The sequence below is a fragment of the Ornithorhynchus anatinus genome, chromosome 3, assembly GCF_004115215.2.
Source record: "Ornithorhynchus anatinus isolate Pmale09 chromosome 3, mOrnAna1.pri.v4, whole genome shotgun sequence".
Classification (NCBI taxonomy): Eukaryota; Metazoa; Chordata; class Mammalia; order Monotremata; family Ornithorhynchidae; genus Ornithorhynchus; species Ornithorhynchus anatinus.
Window position 1 is genome coordinate 2,137,495 of NC_041730.1, and position 27,522 is coordinate 2,165,016.

The 27,522-nt window shown below is 53.4% G+C and overlaps 1 protein-coding gene across 1 annotated transcript; it reads left to right on the plus strand.

The window, feature by feature from the left end:
- Positions 1 to 886: 886 nt before the first annotated feature.
- On the plus strand, positions 887 to 26,305 carry CTSD (cathepsin D). The gene is made up of 9 exons (XM_029060754.2): positions 887 to 1,043; positions 8,932 to 9,073; positions 10,639 to 10,762; positions 13,989 to 14,107; positions 21,665 to 21,864; positions 22,968 to 23,090; positions 24,000 to 24,144; positions 24,389 to 24,487; positions 25,153 to 26,305. Exons 1-9 carry the CDS (start codon positions 973 to 975, stop codon positions 25,312 to 25,314), a joined length of 1,185 nt encoding a protein of 394 aa, XP_028916587.1. The 5' UTR covers positions 887 to 972; the 3' UTR covers positions 25,315 to 26,305.
- Positions 26,306 to 27,522: the final 1,217 nt, after the last annotated feature.

The following is a 27,522-nucleotide window of genomic DNA, read 5'->3' on the forward strand; positions in this document are numbered from 1 at the left end:
TGTGGGCAGGTCACTTCACTTCTCTGGGCCTCAGTGACCTCATCTGGAAAATGGGGATGAAGACTGTGAGCCCCACGTGGGACAACCCAATTCCCCTGTGCCTACCCCAGCACTTAGAACAGTGCTCTGCACATAGTAAGCGCTTAACAAATACCAACATTATTATTATGGGTTTGTGTTCCTCCTTGTGTGGTGGTGCCTGCCCGTGTGTTTGTGTCTCTGTGGGTTTTAGTCTCTGCCTATGGGTTTGCGTCCCTGTGGGCTTGTGTCTCTGTAGGTTGGCGACCTGGCTGTTTCTCAGTTACCTCATCTGTAAAATGGGGATGAAGACTGTGAGCCCCACGTGGGACAACCCGATTCCCCTGTGTCTACCCCAGCGCTTAGAACGGTGCTCTGCACATAGTAAGCGCTTAACAAATACCAACATTATTATTATTATTTTGTGTCTCTGCCTATGGGTTTGTGTTCCTCTCTGTGCGGTTGTGTCTTCCTGTGTGTTTGTGTCTCTGTGGGCTTTAGTCTCCGCCTATGGGTTTGTGTCTCTGTGTGTGGTCGTGTAGGCCTCAGGGTTTGTGTCTCCGCCCGGTGTGTTTGTGTCGGTGCGGCTTTGTGCGTTCGCTGGGCGGGGTCACGCGGGCCGGCCTCCCGCCGTCACGTGGCCCGGGGAGGGGGGAGGGGGAGGAGTGACCTGACCGCCCAGTCACGCGGCCCCCTCCGCATTACGTCACCCCCGAGGGGCGGGCCCGGCTCCCTCCACGCCCAGTCACGTGGCTCCCCCCGGCCGTCCTCCGCGAGGGGGGCGGGGCCCGGCTCCCGCGATCACGTGGGGCGCCAGCTGGCACCGCCCCGTCACGTGGTCCCTCCTGCTACGTCATCCCCGAGGGGAGGGGGGGAGAAAAGGAGCAGCCGCGGCAGAGCAGCAGCGAGCGGTGCCCGCAGCTGCATCGCACCTTGCTCCTCCTCGCCGCCACCATGCAGCCCTCCCGCAGCCTCCTGCTCCTCGCCTGCCTCCTGGCCGCCGCAGCCGCCTCCGCCGTCGTCAGGTGAGCCGGGCCGTGCGTGTATTTGCCTGTCCGCAGGGGTGCATGTGTGTGCGTGCCAGCTTGCAGGGGTGCATGTATGTGCCTGCCTGCAGGTGTGCCTGCCTTCATCCAGTCCTATCGATTGAGCGCTCACTGTGTGCTGTGCGCTGAACGCTGGGGAGAGGACAATGCAACAATAAACAGTGCCATGCCCTGCCCCACAAGGAGCTCCCAGGCTAGAGGGGGAGATAGACATTAATAGAGAGAAATACAGGACAGGGATATAAGTGGTGGGGAGCTGGGATGGGGGGGAGAAGGGCAAAGGGAGCGAGTCAGGGCGACACAGAAGGGAGTGGGAGATGAGGAAAGGGGGGCGTAATCTGGGAAGGCCTCTTGGAGGAGATGGGCCTTCAGGAAGGCTTTGAAGGAGGGGGAGAGCGTGCAGGTGTCCATGTCAGATCGGCCTATTTATACCTGGTTGCGAGGCCCCCGTCCACCCATCGCATTTATTGCATGCTCCTAATCCTGACTGTGGTATTCGTTAAACGCTTACTATGTGCCAAGCCCTGAGCTAAGAGCTGGGGGAGTGACAAGGTAATCAGCGACCCCGCCCCCCCCTCCATGGGGCTCCCAGTCAGAGGGAGAACAGGTCTTGAACCCCCATTTGAAAAGTGAGGGGGCTGAAGCACAATGAAGTGACTTGCCCAAGGTCACAGGGCTGAGAAGTGGCGGAGTGGGGATTAGAACCCAGAACCTTCTGACTCCCAGGCCCGGGCTGTAGCCAGCAAGTCCCCGCTGCTGTGCTTACTGTGTGCAGAGCACTGTTCCAAGCGCTTGGGAGGGGACAATGCGGAAGGTGTGGTGGACATGTCTGCCCGCAAGGAGTTTAAGGACTGGAGTCCAATCAGGGGTATTTATTGAGCGCTTGCTGCGTGCAGAGCACTGTACTAAGCACCAGAGAGAGGACTTTATAACAATAGGATAGATTCTGCCCACCAGGAGCTTCCAGTTTAGGGGGGGAGACAGGCATTAATAGAAATAAATGACAGGGCCATGAGTGGTGTGGGGCTGTGGGAGGGAGGGAATAAAGGGGCTAAATCCGATGGGAAGTAGGAGAAATTACCTATTAATCGATAAGAGCAAAGAAGAGCTGAGTCAGGGAAGGCCTGGTGGAGGAGATGAGCTGCAGCTGCAATGAATCGCTGATGAAGCACTTGCTGGTGAGCAGAGCACTGTACTGAGCATTTGGGAGAGTCCAGTATTCCTTCAATCGTATTTATTGAGCGCTTACCGTATGCAGAGCACCGTACTGAGCACTTGGAATGGACAATTCGGCAACAGAGCCAATCCCTGCCCAACAAAGTGTTCACAGTCTAAAAGGGGGAGACAGACGGCAGTATAGCAGTTGGTAGACACATTCCCAGTCCACAAGGAGCTTTGGGGAGATAGACATTAATAGAAAGAAATAAATGACAGGGACGTAAGTGGGGTTGGGGGAGAGGGAAATAAAAGGGGGCAAATCCGATTGGAAGTAGGAAAAATGACCTGTTTATCCATAAGAGGAAAGAAGAGCTGAGTCAGGGAAGGCCTCGTGGAGGAGATGAGCCGCAGTTGCAATGAATCTTATTGATGGAGCACTTACTGTGAGCAGAGCACTGTACTGAGTGTTGGGGAGAGTCCAATATAGTTGGTAGACACATTCTTGGGCCACAATGAGCTTCCAGTCCAGTATGTCCCAGTGGGCACCTCCCCCAGTCCCCATGCCCAGGGTGGTGGTTGGGCTGGGTGGGTGGGGGTCTGAGGACCCCCTTCAATCCGTCCGGCCTTGAGAAGGGGGACCAGGCCGGGCAGGGGTCAGCAAGGCTGCAGCAGAGCCGGGGGTGTCCACAGTGCCGCCCCCTCCCTACCAGACCCCCTACCAGAGCTGCTTCATTCATTCATGCAATCCTATTTTTTAAGTACTCACTGTGTGCAAAGCACTGTACTAAGTGTTTGGAAAAGTACAATACAGCAATAGAGACAATCCTTGCCCACAATGAGCTCACAGTCTAAGGGGGCGGTGGGAGGCAGATGTCAATACAAATAGACATTAATAAATGAAATTACAGATATATACATAAGTACTGGGGGTGGGGAGATGGGGGGAAGAGCAAAAGGAGCAAGATGGGGTGACAGAGAAGGGAGTGGGAGATGAGGAAAAGGGGGGCTTAGTCTGGGAAGGCCTCTTGGAGGAGATGGGCTTTCATTAAGGCTTGTGGGGGTCGGGGGGCTCCGACATCAGAAGCAGAATCTCCAGGTTGGGAGGGAGGAGGGGCGTTATCCTGCTTTTGGGGTTACTCTCCCCAGGGGAGCAGCCCAGCCTAGGGCTAGACCCCTGACCTGGGAGCCAGAGGACCTGGGTTCTCATCCCGGCTCCACCACCTTTCTGCTGGGTGACCTTGGGTAAGTCACTTCACCTCCCTGGGCCTCAGTAGAATCTGTAAAATGGGGATTAAGCCAGGGAGCCCCATGTGGAACAGGGACCGTGTCCAACCCTGACTACCTGGTAGCTACCAGTGCTTAGAACAGCGCCTGGCACAGAATAAGTGCTTAATAAATGGCTGGTTCTAATTCTCGCTCTGCCTCGTGTTTGCTGTGTGACCTTGGGCTAGTCACTTCACTTCTCTGGGCCACGGTTACCTCATCTGTAAAATGGGGATTGAGATTGTGAGATTGAGGGACTGTGTCCAACCTGATTTGCTTGTATTCCCCCCAGTACAGTGCCTGGCACACAGTAAGAGCTCCACAAATACCAAAATTATTAAGCCCCATAAAACAAGCAAACTTCATTTTTCTGGGCCTCAGTTCCCTCATCTGTAAAATGGAGATTAAGACTGTGAGCTCCAAGTGGGATAGAGAGTATGTCCAACCCGATTAGCTTGTATCTACCCCAGGGCTTAGTCGATTCCCTTGGCACAGGGCTAAGTGCTTGACAAATACCATAAAAAAAAAATCAGCTCCAATATAATCTACAAGATAATCAGACCCCCCCCCCCCCCCCCAGGCTCCCAGGCTGGGAGGGCTGGATCCCACGCCCCCTCCATTTCACAAAGGAGGCTCAGAGAGGGTGGCTGACTCATCCAAGGCCACACAGTAGGCAGCGGGCAGAGTGGGGAGTCAGGAAGCATGTGTGCGTGTGTCTGGCTTTCCCCGACCTTGATTGTTCTTCTTTAGGCAGTGGGGCGGTGCCCAGGCCTGGTGGCTGCAAGGCCGGGCCAGGCAGAGCCGGTGCCACCCTTGCCCCCGCAGCAGAGCTACCCGGGCAGGTGACGGGCGGGGGAGCCAGGAGTCTGACCCTAAAAAGCCCCTGACCCCTCGCCCACGTCCTGCTTCTGTCCTGGAACGCCCTCCCTCCTCAAATCCCACAGACCACCCCTCTCCCCTTATTGAAGGCCCATCTCCTCCCAGAGGCCTTCCCTGACTGCGCCCTCCTTTGCTCTTCTCCCACTCCCTTCTGTGTCTCCCTTTATTCATCCCTGCCCCCCAGCACCACGGAATTATGACCATATCTATAATTCTATTAATGTCTGTTACCCCCTCTGGCCTGTAAGATCTTTGTGGGCAGGGGATGTGTTGTGTATTGTTGTGTTGTCGTCTTCCAAGTGCTCAGTACAGTGCTCGGCACACTGTAAGCTCAATAAATACTTCGACTGAATGAATGAAAAGGCTTGCAGCTTCTGGCCCCACAGATGGTGAAGTTGGGGTACGGCCAGCTCACCCATATCCCTGGGGGTACCTTCTTCCCCTCCCCAGCCTGGGAGGGGGAGATTACCCCTGGTCCCATTGTTGAAGGGAGAAGGGGAGGGAGGAAAAGAGATGTGATGAGCTCTGGGTACTGCTCCCTGCCCCTAGAGTCATTCAGTCGTATTTATTGAGCACTTACCATGGGTAGAGCACTGTACTACTCTTGGAAAAGTACAATAGAACAATAATAATAATATTAAACGCTTACCATGTGCCAAGCACTGTCCTAACCTCTGGGATAGATACAAGGTCATCAGGTTGTCCCACGTGGGGCTCACAGACTTAATCCCCATTTTACAGATGAGGTAACTGAGTCACAGAGAAGTGGAGTGACTTGCCCAAAGTCACCCACCAGACAAGGGGCAGAGTTGGGATTCGAACCCACAACCTCTGACTCCCAAGCCTGGGCTCTTTCAACTAAGCCAACACTGATTCTCTAAGCAGACACCTTCCCTGCCCACAAGGAGTTTACAGTCTAGAGCGGGAGATGGACATTAATATGAATAAATCACAGATAGGGGAGCTGCTGGGGACTATTGTTTTATTATTGCTGTTGTTACTGTGCTTCTTAAGTGTATACTATGTTTCAAGCACTGTTCTAAGCGCGGAGATAGAAACGAATTAATCAGGTTCATTGGTTCAGTTGTATTTTATTGAATACATTAATCTGGCTGGTTACAGCCCCTGTCCCACTTGAGGCTCACAGTCTAGGTATTCTTACTTAATCAAGCGCTTAGTACAGTGCTCTGAACACAGTAAGCGATTGATTGAGTATTCTTGTCCTTGTTGTTTTTGAGGGTGGAGGAGAGGGGCTATCAGTAGTATTTACTGAACTCTTAATGTATGCAGAACAATCAGTCAATGAATGGTATTTAAAACCTTTTTTATGGTATTTAAGCGCTTACCATGTGTCAGGCACTGTACACAAGTGCTGGGATGGGGCAGGGGCTCCATCCAACCTGATTAGCTTGTATCTGCCCCAGCACTTAGAAGAGTGTTTGACACATAGTAAGCGCTTAACAAATGCCATAATTATTATTATTATTATTATTATAAGTAAATCAGCTTGGGCACAGTCCCTTCTCCCACATGGGGCTTACAGTCTACATCCCCATTTACCAGATGAGGGAAATGAGGCCCAGAGAAGTGAAGTGACTTGTCCAAGCTCACACAGCAAAGTGGTGAGGTGGGATTAGAATCCATGACCTTCTGACTCCCGATGGAGCACACTGTACTAAGCATTGGGAGAGATCGTTACAAAAAAGTCGGTAGACATGTTCCCTGCCCACACATGGGCACTGGGGGGCCAGAAATGCCTCCTTCCCCCCCATCCCAGGAGCCCCGGGACCCCAGAGGTGGGTCCCCAGATCTTCCCAGACTAAGCCCCCCTTTTCCTCAGCTCCCTCTCGCCCCCATCGCCCCGACTCGCTCCCTCTGCCCTACCCCCTTTCCTCACCCCACGGCACCTGTGTGTATATATGTACATATATTCTATTTATTTATACTAATGCCTGTTTACTTGTTTTAGAAAAGCAGTGTAGTATAGTGGAAAGAGCATGGGCTTGGAAGTTAGAGGTCGTGGGTTCTTATCCCGGCTCCGCTACTGATCAGTAGTATTTATTGAGCGCTTACTATGTGCAGAGCACTGTACTAAGCGCTTGGAATGTACAAATTGGGCTGATCAGATGTGTGACTTTGGGCAAGTCACTTGACTTATCTCCCCCATTAGACTGTAAGCCCGTCAATGGGCAGGGATTGCCTCTATCTGTTGCCGAATGGTACATTCCAAGTGCTTAGTACAATGCTCTGCACATAGTAAGTGCTCAGTAAATACTATTGAATGAATGACTTCTCTGTGCCTCTGTGACCACATCTGTAAAATGGGGATTAAGACTGTGAGCCCCATGTGGGACAACCTGATTACCTTGTATCTTCCCCAGCGCTTAGAATGGTGCTTGGAACATAGTAAGCACTTAAATGCCATTTATTATTATTATTGTGTTGTTGTCTGCCTCCCCACTTCTAGACTGTGAGCCTGTTGTGGGCGGGGATTGTATAGAAGCAGCGTGGCTTAGTGGAAGGAGCCCGCTGGACTTGAGTCCAAGGTCATGGGTTTTAACCCCAACTCCTCCCCTTGTCTGTTGAGTGACCTTGGGCAAGCCACTTTACTTCTCTGTGCCTCAGTTCCCCCATCTGTAAAATGGGGATAAAGACTGTGAGCCCCACGTGGGACAACCTGCTTACCTTGTGTCTACCCCAGGGTTTAGAACAGTACCTGGCACACAGTAAAGGCTTAACAAATACCATCATTATCATTATTATTGTCTCTCTGTTGCTGTATTGTACTTTCCAAGCAGTCAGTCCAGTGCTCTGCACATAGTAAGCACTCAGTAAATATAATCAAATGAATGAGTGAATGAAATGTAGCAAGGAAAGATAACCCTCCCTTCCCTCTCCCACTAAGCAGACTTATCTGCCCTTGCCGGCCCCCCACTCCTCCCCAGGAGGCTTATCTTCTGCCCCAAGCAGTGATAAGGTTTGGAAAAAAAAAGAAAAAGAAATGAGCTTGAGGGAGGGGGATGGGCCCAAGTCTTTTGGAGTCCTGGGGTTTAATAATAATAATAATAATGGTATTTCATTCGTTTCATTCATTAAATAGTATTTATTGAGCGCTTACTGTGTGCAGAGAGAGCACTGTACTAAGCGTTTGGAAAGTACAATTCGGCAACAGATAGAGACCATCCCTGCCCAACAACGGGCTCACAGTCTAGAAGGGAGAATTTGGTAGATATTTAAGCACTGACTATGTGCCAGGCATTGTACTAAGCACTGGGGTGGATACCAGCAAATCGGGTTGGACACAGTCCCTGTCCCACGTGGGGCTCACAGTCTTCAGCCCCATTTTACAGATAAGGCAAAAGAGGCCCAAGAGAAGCGAAGTGACTTGTCCGAGGTCACACAGTGGACAAATGGCAGAGTTTAGAGGCCACTGTTTGATACAGTGCTCTTAAAAAAAATAAATAAATAAAGCATTTACTGTGTGCTGGGCACTGTACTAATTGCTGGAGTAGATACAGGCTAGTCAGGTTGGACACAGTTCATAACCTACATGGGACTTACAGTCTTAAGCAGCGTGGCTCAGTGGAAAGAGCACGGGCTTTGGAGTCAGAGGTCATGGGTTCGAATCTCGGCTCGGCCACTTGTCAGCTGTGTGACTTTGGGCAAGTCACTTAACTTCTCGGTGCCTCAGTTACCTCATCTGTAAAATGGGGATTAAGACTGTGAGCCCCACGTGGGACAACCTGATTCCCCTGTGTCTATCCCAGCGCTTAGAACAGTGCTCTGCACATAGTAAGCGCTTAACAAATACCAACATTATTATTAAGCCCCATTTTATAGATGAGGTAACAGAATCCCGGAAGAGGGAAGTGACTTTTCCAAGGTCACACAGTGGACAAGTGGTGGGATGAAAACCTAGGTCCTTCTGACTCCCAGGCCTGTGTTCTAATCACTACGACATGCTGCTTCTCACTAAGCACTCAGTCCAGTATTACTGGGGAAGCAGCATGGCTCAGTGGACAGAGCCCGGGCTTGGGAGTCAGAGGTCATGGGTTCGAGTCCAGGCTCTGCCACTTGTCAGCTGTGTGACTGTGGGCAAGTCACTTCACTTCTCTGGGCCCCAGTTACCTCATTTGTAAAATGGGGATTAACTGTGAGCCTCACGTGGGACGACCTGATGACCCTGTATCTCCCCCAGCGCTTAGAACAGTGCTCTGCACATAGTAAGCATAGTAAGTGCTTAACAAATACTAACATTATTATTATTATTATTATTGATTGATTATTTGGGTCCCTGGGGCTGTCCTCTAGACTGTAAGCTTGTTGTGGGCAGGGAATGTGTCTTTCATATTGTTCTATTATACTTTCCCAAGCGCTCTGCACTCAGAAATGCTTAGTAAGTGTTTAGTACAGAGTGCTCTGCACACAGTCAGTGCTCAACAAATACATTTGAATGACTGTTGTTCTAAGGATCTGTTGGGTGATGTTGGGGGCAAAAGGGGGTTCTTGGGGGGCTGGGGGTGCAGCTGTCCACCCTAACTGGTTACTCCTTCCTGTCTCGGTCCAGGATCCCCCTGCAGAAGTTCCGCTCGATCCGTCGGACCCTCACGGAGGCCTCGGGGACCCCCGAGGACCTGTTGGCCCGGGGCCCCGCCCCCAAATACACGCTGGGCGGCCCCACCCCCGAGATCCTCAACAACTACCTGGACGTGAGTCCGACCGAGGGGACCCCGGTCCAAACCCTAGGGGGATGTGGGGATGGCTGAAGATGTCCGGCGCCGGGGAGAGGGGTCTCCGGGATCCATGTGTGTGACGCTGTCACCAAATGGGGGGTGGGTGAGACGCAGGGGCGGGGTCCTGGTGGTCGAGGCCGGGTCTGTGGAGTCGGGGGGGAGTTGGTGGTAGCCCCCTCTTACTCCCCCAAGCCCGTTCCGAAGGCGGGTGGGTGAGTGGGTCTGCCCTGCTGTTGGGACGCCCGGGCCGGGCAGCTGTCGGTTGCTCAGGGATATGTAGTGAGCGCTTACCGTGGTGCGGAACAGCAGGCGGCCGGGGGAGGGGGGCCTCCGCAGGCCGGTCCCGTAGATGGGGGAGGGGACGGGCCGCAGAGGGTGACCTGGCTGGCTCCGGTCCACCCGGCGGTGGCGGGCGCTTCGAGGGGAGGAGCCTGGGGCTTGTGGCTCCCGGCCTGGACCACTGCGGGGCCTGTGGCTTGGGGGCATGTGACCGGGGTGGGCGCAGGGCCGGCCCCCCACCCCCACCCCGCTCCCCACCTCCGCACTGTTCCTTCCGTCCTGGAGGAATCCAGCCCCGTCATGCTCTCGTGCTCCGGGAGCACTGCCAAACTCGAGACAGCCTGGCGGGGGCAGGGCAGTGACCCGGCTGGCTGGCGGTCAAGGCCCGAGGGGCGTCCTGCCCAGCCACCCCCTCCCCCTGGAGTGACTTAGTTTTGGGGAGAAAGCAAGGGATGGGCAAGGCTCAGTACTAGGGCGGGACTTTGCCGGGGGGTCACAGGCAGCACGGCGCACTGGATAGAGCCCGGGCTTGGGAGTCAGAAAGTCATGGATTCTAATCCCGGCTCCACCACATCTCAGCTTTGTGACCTTGGACAAGTCACTTCACTTCTGTATGCCTCAGTTTCTTCATCTGTAAAATGGGGATTGAGACTGGGATCCCCACGTGGGACAACCTGATTACCTTGCATCTGCCCAGAGCTTAGAACAGTGCTTGGCACATAGTAAACGCTTAACAAATACCATTATTATTATTATTATCATTATTATTATTCTCTGGGCCTTAGTACCCTCATTTGTAAAATGGGGGTTAAGACTGTGAGCCCCACACGGGACAGGCACTGTGTCCAACCTAATTTGCTCGTATCCACCCTAGCGCAAGAAGCAGCGTGGTTCAGTGGAAAGAGCCTGGGTTTGGGAGTCAGAGGTGGTGGGTTCTAATCCTGGCTCCGCCCCTTGTCTGCTGTGTGACCTTGGGCAAGTCACTTAACTTCTCTGTGCCTCAGTTACCTCATCTGTGAAAATGGGGATTAAAAAATCAGAGCCTCACATGGGACGATCTGATGACCCTGTATCTCCCCCAGCACTGAGAACGGTGCTCTGCACGTAGTAAGTGCTTAACAAATACCATAATTATTATTACAGTGCCTGGCATATAGAAAGCGCTTAAATACCGGAATTATGAATTGTTGTTATGACTGCCTCCCTCTCCTACTGTCCAGTGGTCTGACCATCTCCTCCTCCTCTCCCCTCCCCAACTCCAGGCTCAGTACTATGGGGCCATCGGAATCGGGACCCCCCCCCAGACTTTCACCGTGGTCTTCGACACCGGCTCTTCCAACCTGTGGGTGCCCTCCATCCACTGCAGCTTCCTGGACTTCGCGTGCTGTGAGTGTCCATCCGTCAGTCCGGCCGAGCTCTCGGCCACCCCCGTCCCCCTCCTGGAGTCTGACCTCGGGTGGACCCGCCTGGCTGGACCCCCTGCCTCTCCCCCCTGCCCGGGGAGGGTCCCTGGGAGATCGAGGTGCCCCAGCTCAGGGTGGTGGCCACAGGGTGCTGGACACGATGACCTCTTGGGAGCATTCCAAATCGGTCCTGGGCTTCCTGGACCCTGAGTTTCAGGAAACTCCTCCCCGTCCCCAGGAATCTCTCATTTCGCTTTCCCTTTTCACGGGACGGGGGGAGCAGACCGGCCACCCATCCTCGGTCTGTTCTCCCCTGCAACAGGCAGTGGTATTTATTGAGTGCTTACTCTGTGCAGAGCACTGTACTAAGCGCTTGGGAGAGGACGATAGAGCAGAGTTCATATACCCACTCCCTGCCCACAACGAGCTTAGAGTGTAGAGGGGGAGACAGCATTTAAAATAAATTAGAGCTGTCAATCAGTGGTATTTGCTGAGTGCTTTCTGGGAGCAGAGCACTGTCCTAAGCGCTTGGGAGAGTACCATATAACTGAGTTGGTAGAAACACTCCCTGCCCACAGCATCCTTATAGTTTAGACGACGGAGACAGATTAAAATAAATAACAGATATCAATCAGTGATATTTATTGAGTGCTTTCTATGTTCAGAGCACTGAACTAAGCAGTTGAGAGAGTGCAATAGAACAGGTAGACACTCCCTACCCACAACAGGCTTGAGAAGCAGCATTCGTTCAGTCGTATTTATTGAGCACTGACTGTGCGGAGCACTGTACTAAGTGCTTGGAAAATACAGTTCAGCAACAAGTAGAGTCAGTCCCTGCTCACAACGGGCTCACAGTCTGGAATAGGGGAGACAGGTATCAAAACGATAGAATAGGGGCCCACCTGTCTGCTGTGTGACCTTGGGCAAGTCACTTCACTTCTGTGCCTCAGTTCCCTCATCTGTAAGATTGAGAGGGTGAGCCCCGCGTGGGACAGGGAGACCAGAATAGGAGTTAACACGCCTCAGTTCTATCCCTGGCTCTGCCCCTGGCCACCAGTGAAGCAGCGGGGCGTAGTGGGAGGAACATAGGCTTAGGAGTCATAAGGTCATGGGTTCTAATCTCAGATCTGCCACTTACCTGCTCTGTGACCTTGGGCAAGTCACTTCACTGGGCCTCAGTTTCCTCATCTATAAAATAGAGATTGAGACTGTGAGCCCCATGTGGGACAGGGACTGTGTCCAACCCGATTTGCTTGGATCTACCCCACCGCTTAATATAGGGCCTGGGACATAGTAAATGCTTAACAAATACCATTATTATTATTATTATTCTCTGTGCCTCAGTTCCCTCATCTTGTAAAATGGGGATTGAGACTTGAGCCCCAACATGGGACAGGAACTTTGCTTGTATCTATGCTACCGCTTAGTTCAATGCCTGGCACATAGTAAGTGCTTAACAAATACCATGACAATATATATATTATAGTGGAATATAAATAATAATAATTATTAAGCTTACATTCTATCTTATTACTACAATTTTTCTTGTCTCCCTGTTCTACGTGAGGATCGCCCCCCTTTGCCCTCCATCGTGGTCTGGCTGTCGTTGCTGAGCTCCTCCCATTGAATGTCCCAGCTGGAGTGAGCTGGGCCCATAATCCAGGGGTCGATGGTTCTAATTCTGGCTTAGCCACGTGTCTGCTGTGTGATCTTGGATAAGTCACCTTACTGCTTATTCAATTGTATTTGAGTGCTTACTGTTTGCGAAGCACTGTATTAAGCGCTTGGTAAAGTATAGTATAACAATCAATGGACACATTCCCTGCCCACAATAAGCTCACAGTCTAGAGGGGAAGATGGACATTAATATAAGTAAATTACAGATATTCATTCAATAGAATTTCATTCAGTAGTATTTATTGAGCACTTACTATGTGCAGAGCACTGTACTAAGCGCTTGGAATGTACAAATCGGTAACAGAGACAGTCCCTGCCCTTCGGGCTTACAGTCTCATCGTGTTTATATATATATATATATAGATATGCTGTGAGGACGAATGAAGGAGCAAGTCAGAGCAGCAGGGAGTGGGAGAAGAAGAGAGGAGGGTGCAGTCAGGAAAGGCTTCTTGGAGGAGAATGGGCCTTCAGTAAGGCTTTGAAGTGGGGGAGAGCAATTATCTGTCTTGATAGGAGATAAGCAGTGCAGCCTAATGGAAAGAGCTCGGGGCTGGGAGGCAGAGGACCTGCCTTCTAATCCTGGCTCTGCCACTTGTCTGCTGTGTGGCCTTGGCCAAGTCACCTCACTTCTTAGAGAGGCAGCTCGGCCCAGCAGAAAGAGCCCTGGGCCTGGGAGTCAGATGACCTGCCTTCTAATTCCTGCTTCGCCCCTTGTCTGCTGTGACCTTGGGCAAGTCACCTCACTTCTATTAGAGAAACCTGCCAGCCTAGTGGAAAGAGCCTGGGGCCACTTCTCTTGGGGAAACAGCCCGGCCTAGCAGAAAGAGCCGGCGGCTGGGAGTCGGAGGACCTGGGTTCTAGTCCTGGCTCCGCCACTTGTCTGATGGGTGACCTTCAGCAAGTCACCTCGCTTCTCTGTGCCTCAGTTACCTCATCTGTAAACTGGGGATTAAGACTGTGAGCCCCACGCCAGACAGGGACCGTGTCCAGATTGACAACCGTGTCACTTCACTTCTTCGTGCCTCAATTCCCCTGTCGACAGAGTGGAGATTCAATACCTCTTCTCCCCTACTTAGAATCTGAGCCCCATGTGGGTCCTGATTACCCCAGCGCTTAGTACAGTGCTCGGCACATAGTGTGTGCTTAATAGGTACCACAGTTATTAGTATCTACCCCAGCGCTTAATACGGCGCCTTAACACTTAACAAATACCATTTAAAATAATCCTTGGCTAATTGCTTTACTTTAGTTGTACTTATCCAACGTTCACCTGCGCTGAAATTTTGTAAAACTGCTTTTCCGCTAGTGTCTAAGCTCGTTATGGGCGGGGAAACGTGTCCCCTGGTTCTGTTGCATCCTACTCTCCCAAACGTTTAGTACAGTACTCTGCACGTAGTAAGCACTCAGTAGATACTATTGAGTGCTAGACTAGTCCGGGCGTCAGTAGGAGGGCTCCCCGGAGGAGGAGCGGCCGGGGTGGAGGTGGTCGTGAGCGTCGGCGGGGGGCTGTATGAAGGTCTCGGCTCCCCCAGGGATCCATCACAAGTACAACTCCAAGGAGTCCAGCTCATACGTGAAGAACGGGACCGAGTTCGCCATCACCTACGGCAGCGGGAGCCTCTCCGGGTACCTGAGCCAGGACACCGTGTCGGTCAGTCGACCCTGCGGCCGGGGGTGGGCCGGGGGGAGGTGGCCTTCTCGCCCCCGCCGGGCTGGGGGTGGGCCGGGGGGAAGGAGTACTTACACCCCGCTAGGGCTGGGTGGGCCGGGAAAAGGTGGTCCCCTCACCCCTATTCATTCAGTCGGATTTATTGAGCGCTTACCGTGTGCAGAACACTGGACTAAGTACTTGGAAAGTACAATTTGGCAACAGAGAGACAATCCCTACACAGCGACGGGCTCACAGTCTAGAGGCGGGGAGGCAGGCGACAAAACAAGTAGACGGGCATCGATGGCATCGATATAAATAAATATAATTATAGATAGATACGCTTCATTAAGAAAATAAATAGAATAATCAATATGTACATAGATATACAAGTGCTGTGGGGCAGGGAGGGAGTCGGGACGATGGGGAGGAGGTGATGGGATTGGGCCGGGGAAAGGGGGTCCCTGCATTCCCCCCCCCCCCCCCCCCCGGACCTGGGGGTGGGCTGGGTGAAGGTGGTCCCCGTGACCGGAACGGGCTGTCCTCCCCAGTGTCGAGCCCAGTCTGCAGGGTCGAGAATCCGGTCGTGATTTCCTGCCAGCCCACCCCCCTGACGACTGATCCCTTCCGGGAGCACCAAAATCCTGGAATGGGAGCTGCCCTCGTCTGGGCAAGGGACTCAGAGTCCAGCCTTTTTTTTTTTTTAAAAAAAAAAAATATGGTATTTCAGTCGTATTTATTGAACTCTTACTGTGCAGAGCACTGTACTAGGCTCTTGGAATGGACAATTCGGCAACAAAGACAATCCCTGCCCAACAGTGGACTCACAGTATCTGTTAAGCACTTACTGTATGCCAGGTAGTGTATTTAATACTGGGGTAGATACAGGCTTATCAGGTTGGATGCAGGCCTTGGCCCACGTGGGGCTCGCAGTCTTAATCCCCATTTTACAAATGAGGGAACTGAGGCCCAGAACAAGTGAAGTGACTTCCCCAAGGTCACCTTACAGACAAGTGGCAGAGCTGGGATTAGACTTTCTGACTCCCAGGCCTGGGTTTTATGGCTCTGTCCACTTGGCCAAAGGATAATAATAATTACGGTGTTTATTAAGCACTTACTTTGTGCCAGGCACTGTACTGAGCGCTGGGGTAGATACAGTCAAATCGGGCTGGACACAATCCCTGTCCCACGTGGGGCTCACAGTCTTAGTCCCCATTTTACAGATGAGGGAACTGAGGTCCTGAGCGATAATAACGATGGTATTTGTTAAGCGCTTACTACGTGTTAAGCACTGTTCTAAGCTCTGGGGTAGATACGAGGTCATCAGGTTGTCCCACGTGGGGCTCCCAGTCTTTAATCCCCATTTTACAGATGAGGTCACTGAGGCACAGAGAAGTGAAATACCTTGCCAAGGTCGCATGGCAGACAAGTGGCAGAGCCGGGATTAGAACCCATGTCCTCTGACTCCCAAGCCTGGGCTCTTGCCGCTAAGCCATGCTGCTTCTCTGCGATACATTCTCTAATAATAATGTTGGTATTTGTTAAGCGCTTACTATGTGCAGAGCACTGTTCTAAGCGCTGGGGTAGATACAGGGTCATCGGGTTGTCCCAATCTTCATCCCCATTTTACAGATGGGGTAACTGAGGCACAGAGAAGTGAAGTGACTTGCCCACAGTCACACAGCTGACAAGTGGCAGAGCTGGGATTCGAACTCATGAGCCCTGACTCCAAAGCCCGTGCTCTTTCCACTGCGCCACGCTGCTTCTCTACAGCGAATTTACAGTCTAGAAGGTGCCACATAGTAAGTGCTTAACAAATACCACAATTAGGCCACCCTGCTTCTCCTGTCCCAGGGAGAGCCAGTGCGTCAGAGAGGTCATCGTCTCTGAACTGGTTGTTTCCTACCCCGCTGGGGCCTCTCCCTCCCAGAGGCGCCGTTACCCAGATAATTCCGGGGGGCTCCGAGGAAGCCAGCCTGGCTGGGGTATGATAATGGGGAGGGGGGAAGCTCTGCCCGTGCCCACCCGGCCCCACCCCCATCAGCCTCCGGCTTTTATTGGGTCTTTAATCAGCCCGGTGCATCTGTTGCTTTTTAATTAGGTCCCTGTTCCCAGCCGGCCGGGCGTCGGGGGGAGCCGGGCTCGGCTACCCCTCCCGTCCGGACGGCGCTTCCCCGGGGTGGCCGGGAACCGGGCCGACCGGCTCCTGGGTCCGCTGGGCCTCGCCCAGACGGGAAGGGCCGGTTAGCAGGCGGGGTGGGAGGGGGCATGGACTCTCCCCTCCCCGAGCCACACCCTGGCACACCCAGTTCTCCCACGGGCCTGCTCTCCAGCCCCATCCCTAGTACGGCAGTTCCTGCTATTTAACGAGCTCCCACGGCTAGCGTAGCACTGTATTGAGTGCTTGGGTGAGGGTGATGATTCTTGTGCTATTAAATGCTTGCGATGGGCCGGGCGCTGTAACGAACTCTGGGGTAGATACAAGCAAATCGGGTGGAACGCAGTCCCTGTCCCACGTGGGGCTCACAGTCTTAATCCCCTTTTTACAGATGAGGGAACTGAGGCTCAGAGAAGTCAAGTGACTTGTCCAAGGTCACCCAGCAGACAAGTGGTGGAGCCGGGGTTAGAACCCAGGTCCTTCTGTCTTGCTGGCATTCAGCAGGTAGCCCGTGGTGCCTGGGGTTCGGCTGGATGGCTCAGGCGGTCGTATTTATTGAGTGCTTACCGTGTGCAGAACACTGTACTAAGCGCTTGGGAGAGGTCAATAGAACAGTAAACAGATGCGTTCCCTGCCCACAACGAGCCTACAGACTAGAGGGGGAGACGGACATGAATAGAAATAAATGAATTAGCAAAATGGACATATATGTGGGGCTGAGGGAGGGGTGGATGAAGGGAGCAAGTCAGGGTGATGCAGGAGGGAGAAGAGGCAAGGAGGGCTTAATCAGGGAAGGCCTCTTGGAGGAGGTGGGTCTTCAATAAGGCTTTGAATTAAGGGGGAGAGTAATTATCGGATTTGAGGCGGGAGGGCATTCCAAGCCAGAGGCAGGGCTTGGGTGAGAAGACGGCGGCGAGATAGACTGTAAGCTTATTGTAGGTAGGGGATGTATCTATTGTTTTGCTCTTCCAAGCTCTTGGTACAGTGCTCTGCACACAGTAAGCGCTCAGTAAATATGCTTGAATGAAAGAACAAGTGAATAGATGAGACCAGGGCTCTTGGGCCCCGTCCAGCTTTCTATCCCCTGAGAGAGGGCAAACTTGAAAGGGGTGGGGGGCAGGGTTAGTGTGTAGGACTCCCCAGCCCGACCCCCAGATGTCTCAGTCCTCGCTTGGCGCCATGCCTCCACCGTCGTTCCCGCCACATCCTGCCCGTGACCTTTAGCGCGGCTGTAGAGGGAGGGGTCGGGTGGGGACACAACGGAGGAGGCGGGTCAATCGATTAATCGAACTCGTCGAGCGTTTTTTTTTTAAAAAAAAAATTGTGGTATTTGTTAAGCGCTTACTATGTGCAAAGCACTGTTCTAACGCCGGAGGATACAAGGTGATCAGGTTGTCCCATGTGGGACTCAGTTTTTTAATCCCCATTTGACAGATGAGGTAACTGAGGCTCAGAGAAGTTAAGTGACTTGCCCAAGGTCACACAGCTGACCTGCGGCAGAGCTGGGATTAGAACCCGTGACCTCTGACTCCCAAGCCCACTCTCTTTCCACTGAGCCACGCTGCTTACCGCATGCAGAGCACTGTACTAAGCGCTTGAGGAAGGACAATACAATAAAACAGATGCATTCCCTGCCCACAACGAGCTTACTGTCTAGAGGGGGAGACCAACATGAATAGAAGTAAATGTAATAATAATATTGGTATTTAAGTGCTTACTATGTGCCGAGCAGTGTTCTAAGCGCTGGGGTAGATACAGGGTAATCAGGCTGTCCCACGTGAGGGTCACAGTTAATCCCCATTTTACAGATGAGGTAACAGGCAAGTGAAGTGACTTGCCTAAAGTCACACAGCTGACAGGTGGCGGAGCCGGGATTAGAACCCACGACCTCCGACTCCTAAGCCCGGGCTCTTTCCATTGAGTCATGCTGCTTCCCAAATAAATGATATATACACAGAAGTGTTGTGGGACCAGGAGGGGGGATGAATAAAAAGGGCAAGTCAGGGAGATGTAGAAGGGAGCGGGAGGAGAGGAGGGCTCAGTCAGGGAAGGCTTCTTGGAGGAGATGGGCCTTCAAGGAGGCTTTGAAGGAGGGGAGAGTCGTCTTGTCACAGATGAAGAGGGAGGGCGTTCCAGGCCAGAGGCAGGAGGTGGGCGAGAGGTCGGCGGCAAGATAGACAAGGTCGAGTACAGTGAGAGGGTCTTGTTAGAGGAACAGAGTGAGGTAAGGTAGGAGTGGGAGAAAGGGGATTGAGGGCTTTAAAAGCCGACGGCGACGAGCTTCTGTTTGAGGCAGAGCTGGGTGGGCAACCACCGGAGGGTCTTGAAGGGGGTAAACATGGACTGAATGATCTTGAGCAAAAGTCATTATTCATTCATTCATTCATTCAATAGTATTTATTGAGCACTTACTATGTGCAGAACACTGGACTAAGCGCTTGGAATGGACAAATCGGTAACAGATACAGTCCCCGCCCTTTGACGGGCTTACGGTCTAATCGGGGGTGACGGGCAGACAAGCACAATGGCAATAAATAGAGTCGAGGGGAAGAACATCTCATTAAAACAATGGCAAATAAGTAGAATCAGGGTGATGTACATCCCATTAAACAAAATAAATAGGGTGATGAAGATATATACAGTTGAGTGGACGAGTTCAGTGCCGAGGGGGTGGGATGGGAGAGGGGGAGGAGCAGAGGGAAAGGGGGGAGAAGAGGGCTTAGCTGCGGAGAGGTGAAAGGGGTGGGGGTAGAGGGAGCAGAGGGAAAAGGGGGGAGCTCAATCTGGGAAGGAATTGAACCGTACTGGGTGCAGAGCAGTGTACTGAGCACTTGACACCATCCTCTCCTGGTTCTCGTATCTTCTTTTAATGGTATTTGTTAAGCACTTCCTTTGTGCCAGGTACTTTTCTAAGCGCTGGGGTAGATATAAGGAAATCAGGTTGGACCCAATTCCTGTGCCATCTGGCTCACGGTCTTAATCCCCATTTTTCAGATGAGATAACTGAAGCACAGAGAAGTGAAGCGACTTGCCCCAGGTCACCCAGCAGACGAGTGGTGGAGCTGGGATTAGAATCCAGGTCCTTCTGACTCCCAGGCCCGTGCTTCTTCCGGCCGCTCATTCTCAGACTTTCAGCATGGCCTGGGGGAAAGAGCACAGGCCTGGGAGTCAGAGGTTGTGGGTTCCAATCCCAGCTCTGCCACGAGTCTGCTGTGACCTCGGGCAAGTCACTTAACTTCTCTGTGTCCCAGTTACCTAATCTGTAAAATGGGGATGAAGATTGTGAGCCCCGTGAGAGGCATCGGACTGTGTCCAACCTGATTACCCTGTATCTTCCCCAGCGCGTAGAACAGCGCTTGGCACAGAGTAAGAGCTTAACAAATATCATTATTATTATTATTATTATCATCACTTGTCTGCTGTGTGACCTTGGGCAAGTCACTAAACTTCTCTGTGCCTGTTACCTCATCTGTGAAAATGGGGATTAAAAAAAATGAGAGCCCCACATGGGACAATCTGATGACCCTGTATCTGCCCCAGCGCTTAGAACAGTGCTCTGCACATAGTAAGCGCTTAACAAATACCATGATTATTATTATTATTATTAACTGTGGGAACTTCTCAGGATTCAGTTCTGGGTTCCCTTCTGTTCTCCGTCTACATCCACCCCTTTGGAGAACTAATTCGCTCCCGTGGCTTCAACTGCCATCTCTACATTGATGATTCCAATTCTCCATCTCTGAAGTCTCGTATTTCTTCCTGCCTTCAGGACATCTCTACTCGGCTGTCCCGTCTCCATCTCAAACTTAACGTGCCCAGATCCTGACCCCCTCCCTGACAGCACCACCGCCCTTCCTGTCTTAGAAGCCCATAACCTTGGCGTTATCCTTGATTCATCCTCTCATTCAATCCACAATGTCACTAAATCCTGTCGGTTCAAAACCTTCACACCATGGCTAAACTCTGCCTTTCCCCTCCATCGGGACAAGCTGAGAAGCGGCGTGGCTAAATGGCCCCGGGCTTTGGAGTCAGAGGTCATGGCTTCAAATCCCGGGTCTGCCGCCCGTCAGCTGTGTGACTTGGGGCAAGTCACTTCACTGTGCCTCAGTTACCTCATCTGTAAAATGGGGATGAAAACTGTGAGCCCTGCTTGGGACAACCTGATTACCTTGTATCTACCCCAGCGCTTAGAACAGTGCCTGGCACATAGTAAGCGCTTAACAAATACCAACATTCTTAGCTACCATACTGATCCAAGTGCTTACCCTTTCTCACCGGGATTATTAAATCAGCCTCCTCGCTGACCTCCCTGCCTCCCGCCTCTCCCCAGTCCCCCTCATACTTCACTCTGCTGTGCGGATCATTTTTCCTCAAAATGGTTCAGGTCCATATCTCCCCCCTCCTCAAGAACCTCCAGTGGTTGCCCACCCACCCCCGCATCAGACAGAAACTCCTCACCTTTGACTTTAAAGCCCTCGATCAGCTCGCCCCCTCCTACCTCACCTCGCTGCTTTCCTACCCCAACCCAGCCCGCACACTCGGCTCCCGTAACGGCCCCCTACTCACCGAATCTCACTGCCCCATGCCAGCATCCTCTCTCAGGCCTGGCACTCTCCGGCAGACCGCCATTCTTCCTCTCTTCAAAGCCTTAAAAAGATCCCATCTCCTCCTGGAAGCCTTCCCCGACTCACCTCCCATCTCCCGTCCTATTCTCCGTCCCTTCTGCATCACCTGCGAACTTGGGTCTGTCCCCTGAGCTGACCACGGAGACCAGGGGGATGGAGGAACCCACCCTGAGCCAAGCCAAGGGCGAGAGACGCCTCGATGTCGGCAGAAGATGTCTGTTTATTGTTGATTTTTCCTTCCCAAGAGCTCAGTACAGAGCTCTGCATACGGTAGACGCTTAGTAAATACGATTGAATAAATGAATGAAGTTCTGATCGGGGAGATCGAGAGGCAGCATGGCGTCATGGCTAAAACGGGGACGTGGAGCTCATGGATTATAATCCCGGCTCGGCCACTTGTCTGCTGGGTGACCTTGGGCAAGTCACTTCACTTCTAAACCTCATCTGTAAAAGGGGGATAGGGACTGTGTCTAACCCAATTTGCTCATATTCATTCAGTTGTATTTATTGCACACTTACTGTGTGTAGAGCACTGTACTAAGTACTTTTGGCAACAGATAGCCACCCCAGGGGTTAGTACAGTGCCCAGCACACAGTAAGCGTTTAACAAATACCACCATTATTATGAGGTCCATCAGAGAGGCCTCAGATGCTGGAAGTGACAGGAAAGTGGGGGTCAATCAGGGAAGGCTTCCCTGAGGCGGTGAGGGAATGGCCCGTTTGGGGTTGGGAGGGTTGAGAGGGTGATGCAGTGGGGGTTTGCCGGTCCCCTTCCAGGTCGGGGACATAAAACTGGAGCGGCAGGTGTTCGGGGAGGCCATTAAGCAGCCGGGCGCCACTTTCCTCCTGGCCAAGTTCGACGGCATCCTGGGGATGGCCTTCCCCCGCATCAGCGTGGATGGCGTCGTCCCCTTCTTCGACAACCTCATGAACCAGAAGCTGGTGGAGAAGAATGTGTTCTCCTTCTACCTCAACAGGTACCGGAAGCGGCGTGGTCTAGTGGTTAGAGCGTGGGCTGGAATCACAGGCTCATGGGTTCTAATTCTGGCTTCTCCACTTGTCTGCTGTGTGACCCTGGGCAAGTCTCATGGCTTGAGACTGTGAACCCTATGTGGGACAGAGACTGAGTCCAACCCAAGTATCTTGTATCTACCCCAGTGCTTAGAGCAGTGCCTGGCACGTAGTAAACGCTTACCAAATACCACAGTTATTATTATTACTTCTCTGGGCCTCAGTTCCCTCGTCTGTATAATGGAGATTCAAACTGTAAGCCCCATGTGGGACAGGAACTGTGTCCAACCCATTTTCTTTGTATAATAATAGTTCTGGTGTTTGATAAGTGTTTTATTGTGTGCCAGGCACTGTACTAATTGCTGGGATGCATCGGACAAATTGGGTTGGATACAGTCCCTGCCCCAGATGGGGCTCTCAGTCCCAATCCCATTTTACAGATGAGGTAGCTGAGGCCCAGAGAAGTTAAGTGACTTGCCCAAGCTCACACAGCAGACAGGTGGTGGAGCCGGGATTAGAACCCATGACCTTTTGACTCCCAGCCCTTTGCTCTATCCACTATGCCATCTTGTATCTACCCCATTCATTCATTTAGTTGTATTTATTGAGTGCTTAATCTGTGTAGAGCGCTGTACTAAGCGATCGGAAAGTATAATTCAGTGCTTAGAACAGTGCCTGGCACATAGCATGGTGTAGTGGATAGAGCACGGGCCTGGAAATTTGAAGGTTGTGGGTTCTAATACCAGCGCTCCCCTTGTCTGCTGTGTGACCTTGGGCAAGTCACTTCATTTCTCTTTGCCTCTCTTCCCTCACCTGTAAAATGGGGATTGAGACCATGAGCCGGATTGAGACCATGAGCCCCACCTTGGACAGGAACTGTCGAATCTGATTTGCTCCTATCTACCACAGTGCTTAGTACAGTGCCTGGCACGTAGTAAGTGCTTAACAAATACCACAATTATCATTATTATAGTAAGCCCTAACACATTATTATTATTATGACTAGGTATGGGTGGGGGGTGACGTAAGGTGAGGGGGACCCTGAGGCTGACCCGCTGGTCTCCCCCAGGGACCCAGATGCGCAGCCCGGCGGGGAGCTGATGCTCGGGGGCACTGACCCCAAATACTATACCGGCACCATCAACTACGTCAACGTCACCCGCAAGGCCTACTGGCAGGTCCACATGGATGGGTGAGTCGCCTTTTGCCCACTTCTGTTTCCTCCCCACCCCCCCAACCCCAGGCCAGGGGAAGGAGCCACAGATATTGCCTGGAAGAGAATCCCGGGGGCTTCTCTTCCATCCCCGGGGCTTCTCTTCCCTCTCCACTTCCCCTCTGCAGCCGAGAGCCCGGGTAAACCCAAGGTACCATCAGCCTCCCCCTGCTCTTTTTGGGAATGAAATGGGGAGGGAGAAGGAGGAGGAGGGAGAGAGAAAGAGAAGGGGTGGGGGAAAGGGAGAGAGAGAAGGAAGGGATGGGGGGAGGGAGAGGAGGAGATGCCGGGGAATGGGGGGGAAGGGGAGACAGATGGAGAAAGATTCAGAGAGAGAAAGAGATAGTGATGGGGGAGAGAGATACAGTGATGGACAGAGGGAGAAAGAGAGAGATAGAGACACTGACTGAGAGAAGAAAGATGATGACAGAGGAGAAAGAGAGGCCAAGAAATAGACACTGAGAGAGAGAGAAATAGTGACCAAGAGAGGGAGAGAGGCCAAGAAACAATCACCGAGAGACAGTGACTCAGAGGAGCCCAAGAAACAGACCCTGAGAGACAGAGAGACAGTCACAGAGAGGGAGTGAAACAGAAGAGGAAATAGAGGGAGTGAGAAAGAGGCAGAGAGTGAGAGAGAGGTGCAGCGGGAGAGAATCAGTGATAGAGACACAAACAGGGAGTAAGGAGAGAGACAGTCAGTACACTCCTCCCTCTCCCCCTACCCCTGAGATCACTCTGCAGAGGAGGAATCTGAGGCCCAGAGCAGGTGGGTGGCCGGTTCAAGGTCACCCAGCGTTGCCGGGCACAGCCGGGACTAGACCTCGGGCTTCTAGTCGGGGACCCTCTCCCCGCCCGGCCCCCACCCCTGACCCGGTCCGTGTCCGGCAGGGTGACTGTGGGCAGCCAGCTGTCGCTGTGCAAAGGCGGCTGCGAGGCCATCGTGGACACGGGCACCTCCCTCATCGCCGGCCCGGTCAGCGAGGTCAAGGCCCTGCAAGCGGCCATCGGCGCCGTGCCCCTGTACCAGGGGGAGGTGAGCCCGCCGGGGGTGGGGGGCGGGGAGCGCTGATGTCCCAGAGGCTTCTGGGACTTGGCGCCCAGGACTTGAACGTGCAATCCGGAAGCCATTTCAGGTCGTCATGGGCGGGTTCACGGTTTGGGTTTTTTTTGGAAGTGGCTTCCGGCCGTCCTTGGGTTGGGGTGGGCACGACGCGGAACAGCTGTCCCCCCTCCCCCGTCTCCCCCAAACACGTGTGTGTCCTTCTGTCTTGCCGCAGTACATGATTCCCTGCAACAAAGTCCCCAGCCTGCCCCCCATCAGCTTCAAGCTCGGCTCTCAGACCTACAGCCTGACCGGAGAACAATACGTGCTTAAGGTGAGGGGCCGGGGCCGGCCGGCCGCCCCCGGGGAGGGGGCTCGCCGTCGTCCCACCCTCAGTGCTGACCGCGGGCGGGTGACCCAATCTGGGTGGGAGAGGGAAGCCCCCCGCCTCCCCTGCGGGAGTCACGTGGGAGCCACCATCCTGAGGCCGGGGTCCTGCCCCCTCATCCTGCGGCATTGGCCATATCCCATTATGGCATAGTGAAAAGAGCCCGGGCCTACGAGTCAGGAGGACCTGGGTTCTAATTCCAGCTCCACCACTTGTCTGCTGTGTGGCCTTGGGCAAGTCCCTTCACTTCTCTGTGCCTCAGTTACCTCATCTGGAAAATGGGGATTAAAACTGAGCCCCACGCGGGACAGGGACTGTGTCCAACCTGATTAGCTTGTATCTACCCCAGCGCTTAGAACAGTCCTTGGTACGTAGTAAGCGCTTAACAAATACCATAATTGTTATTATCTCCCTCCCTTCTGAGGCCAGGGTCGTGTCCCCCTCCCTTCTCCGAGGCTGGGTTCGTGTCCCCGAAACTCGGTCAGGGTCGCGTCTCCCCCACCCCCATCCTGAGGCCCGGGTGATTCTCCCCTCCCCCTAATCCTGAGGCTGGTGTCCCCACCCCCCACCCTGAGGCCTGTGTCGTCGTGTCCCGTCCCCCCCGGATTTAGGTGACCCAAGCGGGCCGCACCATGTGCCTGAGCGGCTTCCTGGGCATGGACATCCCCCCGCCGGGCGGCCCTCTCTGGATCCTGGGCGACGTGTTCATCGGACAGTACTACACCGTCTTCGACCGAGACAACAGCCGCGTTGGCTTCGCCAAGGCCCGCTGAACGCCCCCCCCGACCCCTGAGGTCTCCCCCCGTCCCAGGCCGGCCCGCTCCTGCCTCTCTGTTCTCCGTTCCCTTCGCTCGCCTCGGGTCGGGGCAGAGCAGGGGAGGGTATAGTCAGGCAGAGACCCCACCCTCTCGGCCCCCCTCACTGACCCCTCCCAGCCTTTTCCGTTGGCCTGTTGTAATCCTCTGTGGTCACTGCTGTTAGCACAAGGGTTTTGGCTTCTTCGTTCCTTGAATGTCCGGATAACTTTCAATTTTTCCGTTGGCCTGGCGGGGGTGGGGGCTCTGAGTTCCTGCTTCTCTCCCCTCCCTGAATCGGGGTGGGGGGCAGTGGAAGGCCACAGACCCTTCCCCTCTGTCCCCACTCTTGGATATTGACTGCGCCTCTGGTCTGCCCTTGAGTTGGGGAGTGAGACCGGGGCTTGGGTTTACAGTAGCATAGTGAGAGCCCCTCCCCCCGCCCCCCCCAGTCTCTCAGAAGGGCGGGGGGATAGGCCCCGGCTTGCCCCTCTTCCCCACCCCCTCTCCCAATGTGTGGCAGCACCCCCACCTCTACCCAAAGCGAGGGGTTCCAACCCTTTTTTCTTGAGCCCCCTCCCCTAGGCACCACCTTCCCATAAATACGACGTGCTGCAGCCCGGAGCCCAAGAGAGGGTGGGGGGAAGTTCCTTGTGGGGGGACTGGAAGTGAGCAGGAGTGCAGGCAGTGGGAAGGGGGCCCCGGTCCCCCTTTCCTTCCACCCCCTTCCCACCAAAACCCGGCTGAGCCTGCTGGAGGGCAACGGGATCCAGCACCGGGGGAGTTGGGAGATCCTTCCTACCTGCTGCCCGCCCCTGCTCTAGCGGGGGAGGAGGAAGGAGGTGATGAAAGCCAGCTGGACCCTCTCTTGGGGGGGGTTGGGGGGCTCTCCAAGCCTCCCACCCCCACTCCTTCTACCCCCTGCCACCTTAGACAAGTGCAATGAAAATACAGATGGTTTTCGGTCCTATGTCCTGTTGGTGTCCTTGTGTCTGGGCGTGTGTGTAGGGGATTGGGGTGGGGGGTGATTGGGCAGGGGAACACCAGCCCTTTGTGGTGGGGGGAGCAGGGAGGGGCAGAAAACTCCTCACAGCCTGGCACGGGTGGCCCTTCTAAATTTAGAGGCGGGAAGGGGGTGGGACACTGTCATCTTGAGTGTCACGAGGCACCTTGCTGCTAAAGCGCTGTAATTACAGAAACCGGAATCCAGTCACCCCATCCGTGTCCCCATCCCCCCTCCTGTCCATCCGCCCCCAAAATGGTGATTGGCTGGTAACCAGAATCCAGTCACTTCATCCCCATCCCGCTCCTGTCCATCCACCCCCGAAATGGCGATTGGCTGGTCACCGGCCTTCGTCTCTTCCTCCTCCACCCCAGGCTGCCATGGGGGACTTGGGGAAGGGCCGGGGTTGAGCCTTCTACCCACTAATCGATCGAGCGATCACTAGTATTTATTGAATGCTTACCGTGGTGCAGACCACTGTACTAAGCACTTGGGAGAGGACAGTACAGAGTTGATAGGTACATTCCCTGCCCACGACGAGTTCACAGTCTAGAGGGAAAGGCAGACAGTAATATAAATAAAATATGGGTATGTAGTTAAGTGCTGTGGGGCTGAGAGAACGGTGCTTGGCACATCAATTGAATTTACCGAACACTTGCTATGTGCAGGATGCTGTACTGAGTGCTTGGGAGAGCATGATGCAACAGAGTTGGCAGACACGTTCCCTGCCCGCTGCAAAGCATTCATTCATTCATTCAATAGTATTTATTGAGCGCTTACTATGTGCAGAGCACTGTACTAAGCGCTTGGGATGAACAAGTCGGCAACAGATAGAGACGGTCCCTGCCGTTTGACGGGCTTACAGTCTAATCGGGGGAGACGGACAGACAAGAACAATGGCACTAAACAGCGTCAAGGGGAAGAACATCTCGTAAAAACAATGGCAACTAAATAGAATCGAGGCGATGTACAATTCATTAACAAAATAAATAGGGTAACGAAAATATATACAGTTGAGCGGACAAGTACAGTGCTGTGGGGATGGGAAGGGAGAGGTGGAGGAGCAGAGGGAAAAGGGGAAAATGAGGCTTTAGCTGCGGAGAGGTAAAGGGGGGATGGCATGACTTAGTGGGTAGAGCACAGGCCTGAGAGAGGGACCTGGTTTCTAGGTCCGGCTCTGCCAC